Raw genomic sequence first — 17,736 nt, 5'->3', positions numbered from 1 at the left:
AAAGAAAGAAAGAAAGAAAGAAAGAAAGAAAGAAAGAAAGAAAGAAACATGGAGATGCCAGAACAAGAAAGTCCAGTTCTACAGACTTAATAAATTTGGAAAAGGCTCATCAAAGTACTGCAGCCCCACAACCTTGCCCTGGATAGAATCCCCCCACACTTCATCTCCTTAGGCATTATGGAGGTGAAGTGGATTTTACCATGGGTGAATTTCACCAATATTAAGGGATCAAATATAGAGATAGGATAGCATAACAGATTACAAATCTCAACCAGATTTCGTTACTTCCCCTCTCTGCCATTCAAAGACTTGACGTATCCTGCTTTCATTTTTAAATGGTCCAGCGTTACTTTGGCTACAGCCCTCTTTTTGCACACCTGTCTGCAATGCTCATTTGTGATGACTCCTCTTCTGTAGTAAGCACATTCCCACTCAAATCTTGTGTTGGCTTGGTTTCCTAAAACACAGATATGAGAAGCTGTGAATTCCATAGTAGACAGAGAGAGGAAATATTTAAAGAAAATAATCTTATTGGCCCAATCCTGCTTGCTTCACTCATGCAGGTATTCCTATTGCTTTCACCAAGACTATAAATGTGAGAAAGGCAAGCAGGACTTGGTTCTGTGCATGTATATGATAAAAAAAAATCAAAGGTTTACTGTAGGAAAATTTTTACACAGAGCACTAGAATACTCGCAAGTATAAACCACAGTAGAAACTGAAATTTGGTTTTCTTTGGCAGATACAGAGAGAGAGCTGATTTCAAATGACAACAATTAGTGGAAATTGTGGGACCAATCCTGTAGACACTCACTGCATAGAAACTCCATTAACCATTAATAAAACCTACTAATCAAGCCTACCTTGGGGAGACTTAGCTCTGACAATTTCATCTCAAATAATGAAAGTTACACGAGGCTATCATGAAACAAATGGACAGCATTAACTAAAGCCTTTTCTATCTAATTGTAGCTGTCGCAGCTCAGTTTACAAGGGAACACTTCCAAGAAGGCAGTCATTCTTAGAATTCAATAAGTTGCAGAAAAATATGGCAAGAAAAACGAATTATATGAAGCCCATAACTAAAGTTCACAAGAATGACTATTCTATGTAAACTTAGAAAACTCTCAAGTATCAGATATTTCAACTTTTTAAAAATTAAATGAAGATAGATTTTTATTAGCAGTTTTAGAGATTAAATATGGCTAACGGGTTATTATAACAGTGGTTATTATAGCACTTACACGGTGCTTAAATGTCCATAAACAGCTTTGAAGATGTAATTAAAGCACCCAATCCCCAGAGATTGTTGGAAAATGGGCTGGCGGGGGGGTTAACAAAAAGTGATGAAACACATTTCTTTCATGTTTTTCATCCAAATTTAGCATTTGTTATAATTTTCCAACCAGCTCTAGTAATAAATATCATTATCCTTCAAATGTGGAAGCAGAACTGTAGAAAGGGTGAGCAACTTGCCCAATGACATACATTAAGTTAGTCGCACAGCCAGGATAAGAACTCAGCAGTTCTTGGTTCCCATGTCCCTGACTAATCTATTAGATTATGCTGCCAAAGGTAGATGCAGTGAATACAAATGTGGAAGTGAAATAGACAAATGTTTAGCTAAGGGGCTTATCCACTGAAGTCAATAGGAGTCTTTCCATTGACTTATGGGCTTTGGATCAGGCCCTAAATGCCTTTCTTGTGTGTGTCCTAAATCAAACTGGGTATTGTACTGTCTGTAGAAGCACAACCTCTGGAGGATGCATATGTAAGATACATGAGATTCAAACCTCAAAACTAACTCCATCTGCTTTTTAAAAACTTACCTCTTTGATAGTGCTATTCCTCCCTCGCCATGAAAACCACCATCTTCCGCCTTTCTTGGGCATCTTATCCCTCATAATTGATTCCACAGTGGCCTGTGATAAATGGATGGTAACATAAATAATGGAACAAAAGAAAGGGACAACCTGACACATGCAAACAAAGGAAAATGATGAACACAATTTCAACCAAGGATAAACAGAAGAAAAGGAAACATACTGTCTGTGGGCCATAAATTTTATAAAAGCAAAACCTAATGGCATCCAGAACTGCACTGAAGTAACTGAAGCATGAATACTTGAGGAGTTTTTAAAGGAAAAAGAAAAGGAGATCAAACCAAAAAAGAAAAAGAAAGCATAAAATGGCATTAGTATAATGTCTAGCATGGGTAAATAATAGTCTGATTTGAGGTTGTTTAGTGAAAATTGTAAGTTACAAAACATATAAAAAAAACAGGTGACCAGTTTTTTGGAAGAGGTCTCAGGTACAAAGGCTACAAACTAAAAGGCAAGATGGTGGGTTACTCTCTCTAAAAGAAAACTAACATTTGTATTTATCATTAATTTGTGGGGAGAAGTGGTGTTACTATTTTTTATATTAATTTAGTGATGACATGTGTTGGATTGACAAGGACTAGACTCTGAAGTTATTTATCCAGAGATACGGTGTGGAGAGCAACAGTGCATACTTCCTTTCAATAACTCAACACCCAACCTGTCTGATCCATGACATGGAGCAATCATTTCCAAGGGCGACAGGATTTAGTTTTCACATCCATGAGCCCTTGGCCTCTCTACTAAAACTACAAGGGTGTCAGCGGTGTTTTGTAACCTGCCTATAGGACTATTCAGGGAGAAGGACATTTTAATGGAAATATAAGATGGCCTCTCCTCATGTAAGGAGCTTTCCACTGTAAGCCTGATTTTGCCCCTCCTCTCCAAAGATCAGTGTAAAATTGTGTAGGTGATAAGGGATCTTGTAAGACAAACCACAATCAAATCTAAGTTCTATTAATGGTTAGGAAGATGAGAAGCAGAGTTCAGCTACAGTGTCCATCTCTCTCTCTAACTATATTAGGTTTTTCAAAGGCTCCCCTTTACTGTTGCATTTAAAATGCATAAGAACGTAAGAATGGCCATACTGGGTAGACCAAAGTTCCATCTAGCCGAGCATCCTTTCTTCCAACAGTGGTAAGGTGCCCCAAAGGGAATGAACAGAACAGGTAATCATCAAGTGATCCATCCCCTGTCGCCCATTCCCAGCCTCTGGCAAAGAGAGGTTAGGGACACCATCCCTGCCCATCCTGGCTAATAGCCATTGATGGACCTATCCTCCATGACTTTATCTAGTTCTTTTTTGAACCCTGTTATAGTCTTGGCCTCCACAACATCCTCTGGCAAGGAGTTCCACAGGTTGACTATGTGTTGCATGAAAAAATACTTCCTTTTGTTTGTTTTAAACCTGCTGCCTATTAATTTCATTTGGTGACCCCTGATTCTTGTGTTACGAGAAGTAAATAACACTTCCTTATTTACTTTCTCCATACCAGTCATGACTTTATATACCTCTATCATATCCCCCCCTTAGTCGTCTCTTTTCCAAGCTGAAATGTCCCAGTCTTTTTAATCGCTCCTCATATGGAAGCCATTCCATAGCCCTAATCGTTTTTGTTGCCCTTTTCTGAACCTTTTCCAAAACCAATATATCTTTTTTGAGATGGGGCGACCACATCTGCACGCAGTATTCAAGAAAGATAGTGAGATAAATGTCAGAAAGGTAAAACTGAGCAAATAAGCTTTGGGGCTTCTTTAAAAGAAATGCAAAAAAGCAGAGGAACAGCTTGAGTCAAAATCTGAATTGTTGAGAGTAATGGCTCCAATTCAGCAAGCTACTTACACACGCGCCTAACTTGGAGCACGTGTCTGGTTCCACTGACTTCAACAGCACTACTGAGAAGCTTAAAGTTAGGCATGTGCTTAAGTACTTTGCTGAATGGGGGCCAATATCAACTATGCCTTTGCAAAAGCTCCAAGTTCACATTCACTTCATACAATCTCTTCTGACAAAATATAAAATCCTTTAACATTTCAATGACTTAGTTCTGTTGTTGGAACAAGTCAAAGCTCTACCAATATGTATGAAAATAAGTATGATCAGTTGGAAGATCAGTAATAGAAAGCAGGATGGTAATATTTTCAGGGTTATAGTTCACCCAAGTAAATCTTTCCAATCTAATGTATTGCTCAGTACCTGTTGCCTCATTTGATTATCCTGGTTCATTCTAGAAAGTTTCCAACATTTGGAATGTAAATACTGGTTTTAAAAAACAAACGTAGTGAATTTAGTGCTCGTGAATTATATTTTTATTGATAACCCAGGAAAATAAGGGTGAAATTAACTGCAGTGGGGTCAGGATTTCATCCTGAATCTTCTAATGTATCTACCAAAACATAGATCTTAGCAAAATGTTTTCAATGAAAAAACATACTCATGGTTTTGTGTTTCATTACAAACTCATACAGTTTACATGGAGTGTGGGCAGATGTACGGTGTTATGGTAGAACCAGGCATATTTGCAGATTCAGGTGATTCTCACGGAAAGGCGAGAGTAACGCAGTGGTACCCAGTAAGTGTCAGTTTGAGGCTTTGCATGAGTTTAGATTCCAAACTCAAAGTGACATTAAGGGGATTTGAACTCACGTGGGTCAAAACCAAAGACATCATTCGTGTGCAAAGCAAAATTGCAAATCTAAGTATAGATCTTTTTCCCAACAGTGTCCTCTCAATGAACCCTAAACTGTGGCAAGCACTTTTAAAAGTTACAAATCTCCCTGCTTGAATGCATGCTACTTTTCTGACACTTTAAAGCAAGGGCTACAACTTCTGCAATAGTTGTCCATTAACCGCAAACCTCTAGTCACTATTTCTACGGAAACTGTATGCTCTCTGCAGACATAATAGAAGGTACAGACACCAAATATTCAATTACAGCCCACAGTTATCTGTAAATATAACCTATGGTTACAAGCCAGTGAATATTAATCAAAGGAGAAAGGGGAGGATAAATCATCAAGAAGGGTCATCCTCTTTTGGACTTTATAATCCTCTAGATATTTTTTGAATTTTTATAAGCTAGCAAATAAATACAGTGTAGACCAAATTTAGGGCTTATCTACACAGGGAAGTTAGAGCTTAGCAAGGCAGAATGTGAATTTATAGCTCACTAGCCAGTCCGCACTAACTCCCTGTGTGGACACTCTTACTGCAGATGAGAAGTGCCTTTGTACACTTTAGCTTAATACACTAATTCCCCATGGGACTTAGTGCGAAGTAGCTAGGGTGCTGTACATTCACAGCCTAATTTGCTGCACACTAACTTCCCATGTAGACACGCCCTTAGTCCCGCTTAATTTTGGGTTGAATTTGGCCCTATGTTGTCAGCACAAGCTATGTGACTGGTTATGTGTGAATGGCTCCTACTGATGTGCACACTCTCTGTAAAATACAGTCACTTTCTCTGCCTTCCTTAATTTCAATTCATGAAATGAAAAACGCCACAGCTCATGCTTTCCCAACTTTCATGTTCAATCTCACCTTTGGCAAAGGTTTCTGGAATGCTTGCATTGCCAGTAGAAGTGGAGCAGCTGTTGTCCAGTTGTAGTACCTGAGAAATCAAAATAGTTTGTGTACTGTTACATTTTGTAATACCATCAATCCCAATTCACAGCCTAATAGTAATTGCACTGTCAGTTAAAGCAATGGAGTTTATTTAAACTAAAGAATAAAGCCATGAAGTTCAGATCTGGATCTACAAATCCATGTCCTACCTTAGACTACTTTGGTTGTGCCTATTTATTAAGGCAAAGTTCCAGTAAAACGTTAACATCAGACTTTACTTGGTCAGGGGGAGGGATAGCTCAGTGGTTTGAGCATTGGCCTGCTAAACCCAGAGTTGTGAGTTCAATCCTTGAGGGGGCCACTTGGGGATCTGGGGCAAAATCAGTACTTAGTCCTGCTAGTGAAGGCAGGGGGCTGGACTCAATGACCTTTCAAGGTCCCTTCCAGTTCTAGGAGATGGGATATCTCCATTAATTATTATTATTTAATATTCAAAGAACCTGGTTAAAGACTCTGGCTTGCTGGCTGGGGAACCCTCCTCCTCTGAATTGCTATAAAGGGTGACCAAATACCTATCCTCGTCTTGGCACTTTTACCTGGTGTAAAAGCTTTTCCAGTACAAGGACAGTCCATATTTACTATACCACAATTCCACAGGAGGAGAAGTCACATAGGCGATCATGAAAGAAAAGCTAAGCCCCAAACAGAAATTGTATTTCTCATCCATTCCTCATATCTGTACCATAGCTCAGGGACCTACATTTTCTACGAGCCACCTGTATTGCGCCTTCAAGGCGCTGTACAAATGTTCAGGTTTGGGTTCTGTGTGGTGCTGACTTTCTTCTGTGGTGTGCTGAGGGCCTGCAACTCCCATGGCAGTTAGGAAGCTAAATCCACAGCGATGCCACCCAACTGCCCATGAGAGTGAGGTCTGCACAGCACCACACTCGAGGTCTCCAGCACCTTTCCTAATCCGACCTTCCCAAATTAGTCCTCTCCTCACTACACCCTTGTGAGGTAGGTAAGTGGTATTATCCCCATTTTACAGATCAGGAAACCAGGGCAAGAAATTAAGCAACTTGTCCAAAAATCACACAATGAGTCAGCAGAGAGGCAAGATAATAATATATTCAGTGGATGTAGGTTCTTTCTCTGCATATAGAATGGCCATAGGCCGATCATGATTTCCCCATAAATATTAATCATTCAATGGTACTGAATGAATGTCTTAGCAAGGTTTATAGTCTATTTTATTTTTAATCTAGATATTGAGTGTGAACACTGTCTGCATTCAATACTAGCTCTTTGAAATCCAAATTAGTTACTTAATTAGCTGTAACTGGCTTTGAATCTCTCAGGGTGAATCTACAGTAGAAAAATGAGTACCCATTTGTTCAGCAATGGTGCAGCTGGTGTAAGCCCTAGGGTAGCACTAAAAACACGCAAATGCTTTTCCCACATTGTCCAGACTTTTGCCTGCTGAAATGTACTTACTTATTTCCAATCTTAACCACAAGGTTGGGGTCGTCAATGATAGCAGGATTGTCCACAAACTGCTGATATGTTACTGCTTGTTCTAAGAACTGATCTGTTGGAAATATTTAAAACATACTCACATAAGTACAGTACTTGCAATGGGACAGCCTGCCTACCCCCCGCCCCCAGAACTAGCATTAAAACATCCTGAAGAGCTAAGTTTCAGGCTCAGGATCAGTCCTTCACGACAGGGGTAGCAGAGACTAGCAGTACTATGGACACAGGGCTTAGAGCCCCAAGCTTGCAAGGTGCTGGGTATTTCCTCTGAGCTGCTGACTGCCCTTAACTCCTCACAGGAGGTGCTCAATGAAAGGTACAGTGATCAGCACATTGCAGGATCAGGCCTTTCACTCCTGGGTGAGGATGTGCCTCTTCAGTGACCTTCTCTGGCTAATTAGGGAAGTTGATGGACTCGATGAAGAGCTACAGCCCCAGCCAGAAACCTGATCAATACTTGCAAGGCCTGGAGGAAAATGCAAATGCATCCTCCGGACAAACACCCCCTTCCCTTCCTCGCCTTCAAGAATCACAATTATTTGGATTATTCACAAAATAATAAATAGAACTACTTTATCATAAACTACCCTCTGTATGGAATATTTTAACTTCTAGTTTCCAAACAGTGCTCAGACCAGTGTCAGTCTTAGATATTTCAATGGCTCCCATGACTCATATCTGAGCACCTAAAGGTTGTTGATGTATTTATCCTCACAACACTCCTGCGAGGTAGGGAAGAGCTGTTATCTCCATTTTACAGATGGGGAACCAAAGTGCAGAGAGACTAATGACTTGTCCAAGATCACACAGGAAGTCTGTGCCGAAGCTGAAAATGGAACCTACGCCTTCCAAGTCCCGGGCTAGCACCCTAACCATTGGGCCACCCTAACCATTGGGCCATCCTACCTGTCCATGGTAGTGACAGCTGTGAATTTACCAATTATACACTGCAGTAAAAGGCATAATAAATGGCAAATGCACCCCTTTATTACTGTTGCATGAAGAGAACCTGTAAATACAGTAATTTCCAAAATATATTACAGTAAGTTAAAATCAGTAATATAGTATTAATAACCCTAGAACTTCTGACATCATTTTTATCCAAATGAGAAGAGCTACATACTCCCTCAGCCTTAAATTCCTACCTCTAGCCACAAGAGGGCACTGTTTCCTCTTTAACAGGAGTTGAGAGTTGACTAACAATATGTAATCATAAGGCACAGGATCATTCTGTACCTTTTGTTATCTCTTTGTTGTCACTAAGACCTCCACAGAGTGAAATGGCAATTGAAGGCAAGTCTCTTATTCCATCTGAGACGCCTTCAACACCACTGTCAACACCTGAACTTCCACCAGAGTGAGGGGACTGATTGGCCGACCGTGGTCCATTTTCATTTGCATTCTTTCCATGTGCAATATTATCACCACTGTAGGGGGGAAAAAAAAAAAACAGTCTTTCAGTCCTCATTGTTTTCTGATCTGTATCATTCCCAAATTCTCTTCCTTCACAAGCCCAAACCCACATTGTGCACACATTAGGGTGACCAGATATCCCGATTTTATAGGGACAGTCCTAATATTTGGGGCTTTTTCTTATATAGGTGCCGATTACCCCCCACCCCCGTCCTGATTTTTCACACTTGCTATCTGGTCACCCTAGCACACACTAAGGCAAACAGCATGTTAAACTGTGTGATTCTCTGGCATAACAGGAAATCACTTCTCTATGGCAGGGAATTCAAATTAGTGGCCTTTCTCAGGCCTCATCTATACACAAAAGTTGTACTCTTTTAATCACACCAGTATAAAGAAGTACAACCCCCACTACCATGGACACAGTTACACTGGTATAATATTGCTTCTACCAACATAGCTATGGGAAAGCGAATAAGCTATTCCAGTATAATGTATCTATAGAACTGCATCCACACTACAGGCTGTACTGATAGAACTGTTTTGGTAAAAAATAATCACCCTTAAATACTTATATTGGATCAAAATCTGTGTGTAGATCAGTCATTATTTACTAGAACACACAGCGACAAAATTCTGTCTCTGTTACAATGACTTCCAGAGTTATAACAGGGCATTTGAGAGAAGAATTTGCAGCACAATCTCTCTCTTTTACCAATCTACCACGATTTTGTTTCAATGTTAATATTCCATCCTTAACAACGACAATGTTTAAGAAAGTCGAAAAAGATACTATTCAAATTATTCTCACTTTAGTTGTTGCTGAATGGCTTTCTGTCAACAAAACCACTATAGTATGATCTGGGAAGAGGATCATACAAATGTTAAAAAAAACTCTAATGGAAATTAAACCAAAATGATAATGATGTATTTGGGGAGAAAACACATTTTCATAAATAAAGGCATCATAAGTGTCATCCAAAAATAATTTTCTATCATTTGTATTTCTAGACGGTCAATCACTATAGTACAGTTAAAGTAAAATAATAATATTAATAATACTAAACTTTAAGTGATTTCAGGTAACAAACAAGGTGAAAAGCATATTGCATATTTATATATATATCCCTTAGAGTATCTTTTATGCTAAGAGCCATATACTGCCCTTGATCCATGAGTATAATTCCTATAACGTTAACAGAAATTGCACAGCAGTCTGAGATTAGTATATAATGCTTAGCATTTTCTATCACATTTCTTATGAACAAGTATAGATCTGTTACAAAGTTTCAAGAACATCTTTTCTCTGCATAATTTTAGGTATCCTTCCCAACATCCTTTTTTGACCTAGACTCTCATTTAGCTGAATGTTACTTACAGCCGGTATTCCTATAATCTTGGCACAATGAGACCTGCTAAGAATCTGATGGGAGAAGATGGAGATTTAACTAATATATTCTAATCCAAATAAATTGTTATACTTTTTGGGGAAATAAAGCGCAGCAACTTCTGGATCCATGTCAGTGAGGTCATCTAAATAGACACCATCAGCACCAAGATGCCGGCTTCGTTTATCTGTCAAACACAGAGTAAATAAATAATGAATTGGTGTCTTCCAAATACACAACAAGAATTAAAAAAAACTTATATCTTAAGGAGCTATAAAGCACATAAAGCATGTGCACATAATTCATAGTTAAAAGAAAAAACAATTATCGACAATGACACAAAGCTGCAAGGCCAAAAGTTTCACAACTGGCCACTGATTTTCGATGCCTTGGTGAGACACCAAAAGGCTGATTTTCAGAGGTGCTGAGCACCCACAATTCCAACTGAAGTCAATGCCGGCTACGCATGATGTCTCATTTGGATACCTAACCTGGAAACCTCTTTTGGATACCTAACAAGTGAGGGACCAAAAAAAAAAACGTTACAATGGTTTGGTTTTGCTGGGAGAGGAGTTATTTAAGTTAAGGCCGGTGTTAACACAAGGACAAATGGATACAAACTGGACAGCAACACGTTTAGGCTTGAAATTAGATGAAGGTTTCTAACCATCAGAGGAGTGAAGTTCTGGAGCAACCTTACAAGGGGGGCAGTGGGAGTAAAAAAAAAATCTAACTGGCTTCAAGACTGAGCTTAATAAGTTTAGGGAGGAGATGGAATGATGAGGTTACCTACAATGGCCTGTGTCTCATCTGCAATTGCTAGTAGCAAATATCACCAACGGCTGGAGATGGGACACTAGATGAGGAGGGCTCTGAGTTACTACAGAGATTTTTTCCCAGGTTTCTGGATGGTGGGTCTAGCTGACATGCTCAAGGTCTAACTGATCGCCATATTTGGGGAGGGAAGGAATTTTCCCCCAGATCCAGATTGGCAGAGACCCTAGAGGACTCCTTGTACCTTCCTCTGCAGCATGAGACACAGGTCACTTGCTGGTTTAAACTAGTGTAAATGGTGGATTCTCTACAATTTGAAGTCTTTAAATCATGATTTGAGGACTTCAGTAACTCAGCCAGAGGTTACAGGAGTGGGTGAGGTTCTGTGGTCTGCAATGTGCAGGAGGCCAGACTAGATGATCATGATGGTCCCTTCTGGCCTTAAATTCTATCAGCCGATCTTAAGTACTTTTATGGCCCCCATCACCATGTTATCTGAGCACTTCACACTCTCTAATATATTTATCCTCACAACATTCCTGACAATTTAGAAGTGCTATTGTCCCCATTTTTCAGATGAGAAACTGAGGCACAGAGATGCTAAGTGACTTGTCCCTGGTGACAAAGGGCAGGAACTTGAACACAGGTCTCCCAAGTCCTAGCTCAGTGCCATGACCACTGGACCATCTTTGCTCTCTTGTTGTAGCCACTTCTAGAAGAGTGACTGCACGGAGGGTGAAATCCTGAGGGTCTTACCCAGAGCTGTGACCTCCAGTTTGCATCCTTTACTCAAAACACACAACTCACTCGCTGAATTTCTGACAAGTAATCAAAGGAAGGGAAGTGAAGGCGCACAAATTACTGCATACTAGATGGAACACCTCTATCACTCTGACCTTCACAGACGTGGAACCCCTGGGGAACTGGCTGAGAAATGTGTCTGTAATAATGTCTGCTCATGTAAAGACTCCAGCACCCTGGAGAATTTGGGGTCTATCAAAATACATATTGTGAATGCGTAAACTTCATGTGGAGATTATATCCCTTATCAGAAAACAATCTAGCATCATCTTTAGAAATTAGATAGGAATAAAATGGGCACAGTTATATTCCAATTGAAGAAGATTATGTGTGTGCTGAACACAACAGAAATTGCTTATGTGTGATTAGACGATTCTGCTTTGTGGCATGCATGATGTTTAAGCAAAGGACATGTTGCAACTTTGCTTTGAGGTGGAGGCATTCCACCAGCTAGCAGTGGCGTGGCACAGCTGTAGAGCAGACTATTGGTACAGCTGAAAGGGAAATCTGTAGCATGCTCGGATCACCAAATTCTGCAACCCCTGGGTTTGTGAAATAGGGAAGAATTTAGTACAAGTTTTGCAACCCTGCTTATCTGCACAGATCTGCTAAATACAGTAACCAGGGGAGAAAATTATTTCTCTCCCTGTCATTACAGCTCTCTTTTAAAAAACCCACTCCACACACACATGCTCAGCTGTTGTTTATGTTAAAAGGCATATTGCTCTCCTTTCAGTCTCTCCAGAAATGCTCTGAAGTTATAGATTATGCTCTTTGTAGCCAGATGAACTAATCACTGTGGCATCTAGGTGCAAAATCACGTGCGTAGAATTGCAGGAGAAACTGCTTTACCTTTCTTTCTAGAAGGGGAATCTATTTTGCTTGCTTGCTGGACTAAGCAAGCGGTAGCTTGTTTGATTTCTTCATTTGCAGGCAGTGATGGTGCAGCTGCTCCTAGGGCCTCTATCTCTGGTTCATTTATCTCAGCTGGCACTGGCTCGGGGTCATTTACATCAGAAGCCGCAACAGCTGCCTGTCCAATGGCAGGTAAAGCAGTCAAGCTGCTTATCTCCTCTGCAGACTCACTTTGAATTACCCGAAAATGAGTGCTTTCTGAAGGATTTATATTCACCATGCTGGATTCCTTTGCCTTGAGTAGAGAAGTAGACTAGGAGAAAAAATAAACAGATCAGGATAATGAAAGCCCCTGAGAAAAAGAGAGACACAAAATAGTCAGAGTTTAGCCTGGTCTATTCACACAAAGCTCTACTTTGCACTGCCCTGTTTGGTTTTGATTTCAATGGGAGGTAAAGGCATTCCACATCTCCTAGGAAGCAAAATAGGGCCCGTTACACTTATTGTTGCCATGCCCACTGAAAGCTGATTCTCAAGAAAACCAGCTACCGCTGGAAACCTCAGTTAGCTGAATCACTGGTTCTTAACAGCCCAATTAAATAGATGCTCTGTCTGCATAACTCTTGTTGATTTCAAAAGGGGAGCTGCACTCTGAATGGCTACAACACTGGGACTTCAGTGAACAAACACTTCCGATAAAAGTGGTGGTTCCTAGTGAAAGGTATACAAAGAGTGATTCTCTGAGAAGCCATGCTAAGAACAACTCCTATTAGCCTGCCCAGGAGCTAAGCCCCCCTGTAGAGCTGCTGCTTAGTAGAGCAGCTGCCAACAGACCACCAGGATCTTAGTTTGAGTCTTGATTATGATAACGTTCAAGGCATATGCACCGCAAGGCTGTCATGTCATAGAGTCAGCCTATTGGTTAGACTATGCAGCAGCTAGACATGCACCATACGCTGCCATACCCTGAGTGCCAAACGCTGCATTTACTTCAGCACTCACTCACTGTTATGCAGCTCTATTCCTTTACATAAAATGAACAGTTGTGATCCATATGCTTACAAAGCCATAGTAAAGGTACCTCTTAGTTGGATATATGGGTAAAATTTTCAAAAAACCCTTAAGTGACTTTGGAACCTAAGTCTCATTGACTTTCAATGGGACATAGGCTCCTAAGTCACTGAGGCACTTTTGAAAATTTTACTCTGCATCATCTGTCCATAGGGCAGTGGGACACAGTATTTTTGTACCTGGTTGTTTCAGTCACTGCTGTCTCTCGCTATCTAGAATCAAAGTTACAGGTGGGGCTAAGAATTTAAAAATCAACTGGTGACTTTGGGTGCCCATCTGCAGACACCTTGAAAGGGCCTGACTGTCAGAAGGTGAGTGCCCAGAACTTTCTGAAAATCAGCTCCCTTTAACATACTTCAAGATGGGCACCCAAAATAACTACTCACTTCATGAAATCTTGGCCAGGAATGTTCTCTCCAGCTGTAATTTCAGTCAGTAACAAATATGAACAACACTAAATACCTTTAATTCTGTAGACAAAGTGTTTACATGCAAAGCCTTCCTCGTTTAGCAGAAATGTTTGCCTACATCAATATTTCCTATCTAGGCCAAGTCCCTAACTTGCCATTTCTTCCCCTGCAATACTTTAAAGTTCCAACCCTTCTACTCTGTCCCAACAGCTAAACTCTTATCCCAATCTTCATCATCTCCCATGTCAATCAGTGCAACCTCATCCTCTTGGACAGTCATTCCAAAAATCCACAATGCCCTCTCCAGCCCTTCCCAACTGCAGCCTCTAAAGTGATCTTCCTAGCCCATCCATCAAACTGCATCATCATCCCCCTTTGAATTCCTTCATTGGCTCCCCCTTCTCTATCTCATTAGATATTAATTTCTTGTCCTCATCTTTCAAGACTCAACATAATTCAGTTCTTAATCCTGACTTCGATTTGCCTGTATGAAGTAAAAGCCTAAAATCAAACAGGTATATCAGCTATGTGAAATATTGCACCCCCATGTACACGTGCCCTATTAACAATACACAGTAGATACTGGAAGGAATGAAACAGGAGTGATGTTTGATACCTTTGCAGCTTGAGGTAGTTCTCCCCAGGCCCAGTGCATTTGTGGGTTATTCTTCTGCATCCCCCTGTCCAAAGATTTACTGACTAATTCTGAATCACTCTTAGGAGTGGGAGGGCGTGAACCTGAGGGACTGGAAAACAAAACAAAATGGTACTTATTAAACAGCTAAGTAAAAGCAAAGCATAGGCCAAGCTGCATTACGCAGCATTTTGTTGTCTATTATCTGTATTACAAGCGTCGCCACAATACGCTAGGCACCTTCCAAACAGTCATGACCCAAAGAGTTCAGAAATCTAAGGAGCTCAGCAGCAAATCAAAGATGTGGAAACATGATAAACCATTTTCAAAATAACTATCTGAGACTGGCTCTCTGTGCACCCATTAATAAGCTGTCAGGTTTTGGTAGGCATCGGGGTCTTGAGGAGGAATTTGAAGGTGGCGGGGATACAGACTAGTTCAGGGAGGGCATCCAATGCATAAAAACACATGGAAGAAAGAGTGATAATTAGTAAATTACTAGTCTGTGGCATCACCAGTCATCTTTGTTTAATGCAATAAAATCAGTAGTCAATAGTACAAATAGTCAAATCAGCCACTAATGAGTGATGGTTCATAGACTGTAAAGCCAGAAGGGATGCCTCTGATCATCTACTCTGGCCTCCTGCATAGCACAAGCCCCTCAAATTTCATCCCAAATTCCTGCATCAAGCCTATAACTTCTGGCTGAGCTAGAGCATATATTTTAAATACAAATCCAATCTTGATTTAAAGAATCTACCACATCCCTGGAAAAGCTGTTCCCACAGTTAATTACCCTCACTATTAAAAATGTGCTTTTTAATTCTAATCTGAATTTGTCATGACTAAGTCATTTCTTAACCTTTTCTTAGATCAACTAAATAGATTGAGCTTCTTTAGTCTGTCTGTTCTCAGATAACAATTACTTTGCACTAGCACAATGGCAGATCTTAAAACTTGACAATTTTACCTCTGATAAATAGACACGGTTACCTAATTATCTGCATTTTGCCCTTGTAGTTTCCTGTGCTTACTATAGGAAATACCTTAAACATGGCAAATGCTAAGCTCCTCCAGCTACAAGTAATTAGTTATTTAAGAAAATCAGCACATTTGCAAGGGTCCTTGCTGTAGAAATTTTTTTCCTATTGATTTCCAAGCTCTTTACAATCATTAATCAATGCTCATCACAATCTCATCATTTTACAGATGGGGAGATTAAGATTTTAAAGATATTTACATGCCTAAAGATGCAAATAGGCATCTAGTGGGATTTTCATGGGAGTTATGCATCTATGCACTTTTGAAAATTCCACTAGGGCCCATATCCACAAAGGTATTTAGGCTCCTAGCTTCCATTGATCAAGGCCCAGGTGTCTATTTGCATCTTTAGGCACCTAACTACTTTTGAAAATCTGTCCCTAAGTGACTTACCCAAGGGAACACAGTAAATCAGTAGGTGGGTTAGGACTTGAACCCAGCAATCCTACTAATCCACCCTTGTCCCCCTCCAAAAAAACAAGAATGCATATTGTATCTACTAGGCATTTCACACAAGCACAATGAAGTGCATATATATTCAGTATTTCGTTTTGTAAATGTCTGGCTTTGCTTAAATGCAATTTAGATATAATAAAACTTAAAATTTTAGAAGGCAAAAGATGTCCACATTCCAAAATTCTTTTCTATAGAGCTCCTCTTGTAGATTAACACACAAACTCTAATATAACTTTAAGAAGTGCACAAGAATTATAATTAGAATGTTTGGAATGTCTGGGCCTCTTAAATTAAGTGCTGTAATATCAAATCAGAAATGTAAACATGCGCCAGAAATATTGCATTATTTGCACTCAAAAAAAGATGTTAAAGCATTCCTACTACTTAGATTGGTTGGAACATTATGCAAAGGTTAGTGTCCCATGCCATCTACAAATCACAAGCTGGGGTTGGTGTTCTTAGCATTCTGAGGCGAGCTGTCACTCCCTTAGAGTGAAAGCCTCGGACCTCTTCCTGCCCACAGAAGTCCCAAATCTACCATGATTCCATTGCACAAGGGCACTGGGAAGCAAAAAGCTACATAGCGCAGCTCTGCAACACACTGTGCCTTTAGAACCATTAAAAAAAAAAAAAGACTTTATGAGACTCCAAGACTGAGAAAGAACGTAAGCATATAATGCAAATGCACTGTCTCTTTGCAGCATACTACCACTGCTCTGCTTGGAAAGGATTTCCTCTTCCATGGACGTGCATAGTCTTTTTTGGGCCATGAGGTTACTCAACTGAAGAGAGAACTCCTCCCCACATGGATAGGGATTGAGCCTGGCAGAATTATATGAAAAATCACCAGGAATTTAAATACCCTGATCTGTGATGTGGGAATCCTCCTACCTCAGCACTTCCCTGGGCTTACAATGACAAACTCAAGGACTCTTTTCTTTACACACCATGTTCCCTTAATAATGTTAAACCGTTCCTACCACTGACCAACACCTCTCTGAAGTGACCCCTGGTTTATTAATGAAGGCACTAACTATGTTTATGAGCTCATATGTGTATACTTCTGCCTTCACACCTCATGTTGTATATTTTTGCCATGCTGTGGCTGCTTAAGACAGTGTTCACTGCACATAGCTGCTGTCAAAATCAATTTTGATAAAAGACTAACAAAGCTCATGATCACATTGCATATTGTCTTCAAAGATTTTTGTTTTGTTTTGTTTTTTACTGAATTGGGACAAATTAAGTGCCAGAGCAATGGCAGAGTTTTGCATGCTTCAATCAGGGATGAGCTGGACGTATTCAAGATAAAGACCATGTAAGACTGGTAATCTAGTGATTGTGTCCTGCCATGTAGGAGACCTTCTAGGTTCATTTCCCACTTCTAATTTCTTGCTCTCTGTCTTGGAAGGGATTGGGAATATTCTTCAGGTAATGTACTAAACTCCTGGGGAAGGCATGTCTTGCATCGGTCAGTAGCCTCAAGAACATTAATGGCTCCCAAAGGAATCCTGGCCATGTTTTAAAAAATGGTGATCATGACATGAACGTCAAGGCTAGGAGGTATACGTCAGAAGGGAAATAAATAAATGGAAGGGTGGGATCTCAGTGGGAGAGGTGGGGAGATTAGAGAATGATGTTGAAGACTATGGAGGGATAAATTATAATCCCACAAAACAGACTGAATTTAGCCAGAAAAAACTGTTACAGAATCTACGCCTGAAAGAGCACAGTATTTTTTACAAAGGGAACTATATAGCATGATCTGAACTTCATTAAAGCAGTAAATATTTGGATAAGACTGAGAGTTGTCAAAATAGTCCACTTACCATCACAGCACGGTGATGTGCTCCGACAGGTCAGGCAGTATAGCAAAAGTGGGGAATTCCTCTGGCATACAATAAAGACTAGTGAA

General features: G+C 40.1%; 1 protein-coding gene across 2 annotated transcripts in view; it reads right to left on the bottom strand.

The window, feature by feature from the left end:
- Positions 1-17,736, bottom strand: part of LPIN1 (lipin 1) — a 52,754-nt gene that overhangs the window by 13,547 nt on the left and 21,471 nt on the right. For both annotated transcript variants that reach the window (XM_024192601.1, XM_024192602.1), the window contains 8 exons: positions 14,307-14,436; positions 12,207-12,522; positions 9,873-9,966; positions 8,215-8,405; positions 6,940-7,033; positions 5,422-5,491; positions 1,830-1,922; positions 378-457 (listed from right to left, as the gene is read on the bottom strand). In XM_024192601.1, the coding sequence (XP_024048369.1) occupies positions 378-457; positions 1,830-1,922; positions 5,422-5,491; positions 6,940-7,033; positions 8,215-8,405; positions 9,873-9,966; positions 12,207-12,522; positions 14,307-14,436 (1,068 nt within the window). The remainder of the gene's footprint in view (positions 1-377; positions 458-1,829; positions 1,923-5,421; positions 5,492-6,939; positions 7,034-8,214; positions 8,406-9,872; positions 9,967-12,206; positions 12,523-14,306; positions 14,437-17,736) is intronic.

Source organism: Terrapene carolina, unplaced genomic scaffold, assembly GCF_002925995.2.
Source record: "Terrapene carolina triunguis isolate 2854851 unplaced genomic scaffold, T_m_triunguis-2.0 Scaffold42, whole genome shotgun sequence".
Taxonomy (NCBI): Eukaryota; Metazoa; Chordata; order Testudines; family Emydidae; genus Terrapene; species Terrapene triunguis.
This window is presented reverse-complemented; position numbering and strand designations above follow the sequence as displayed.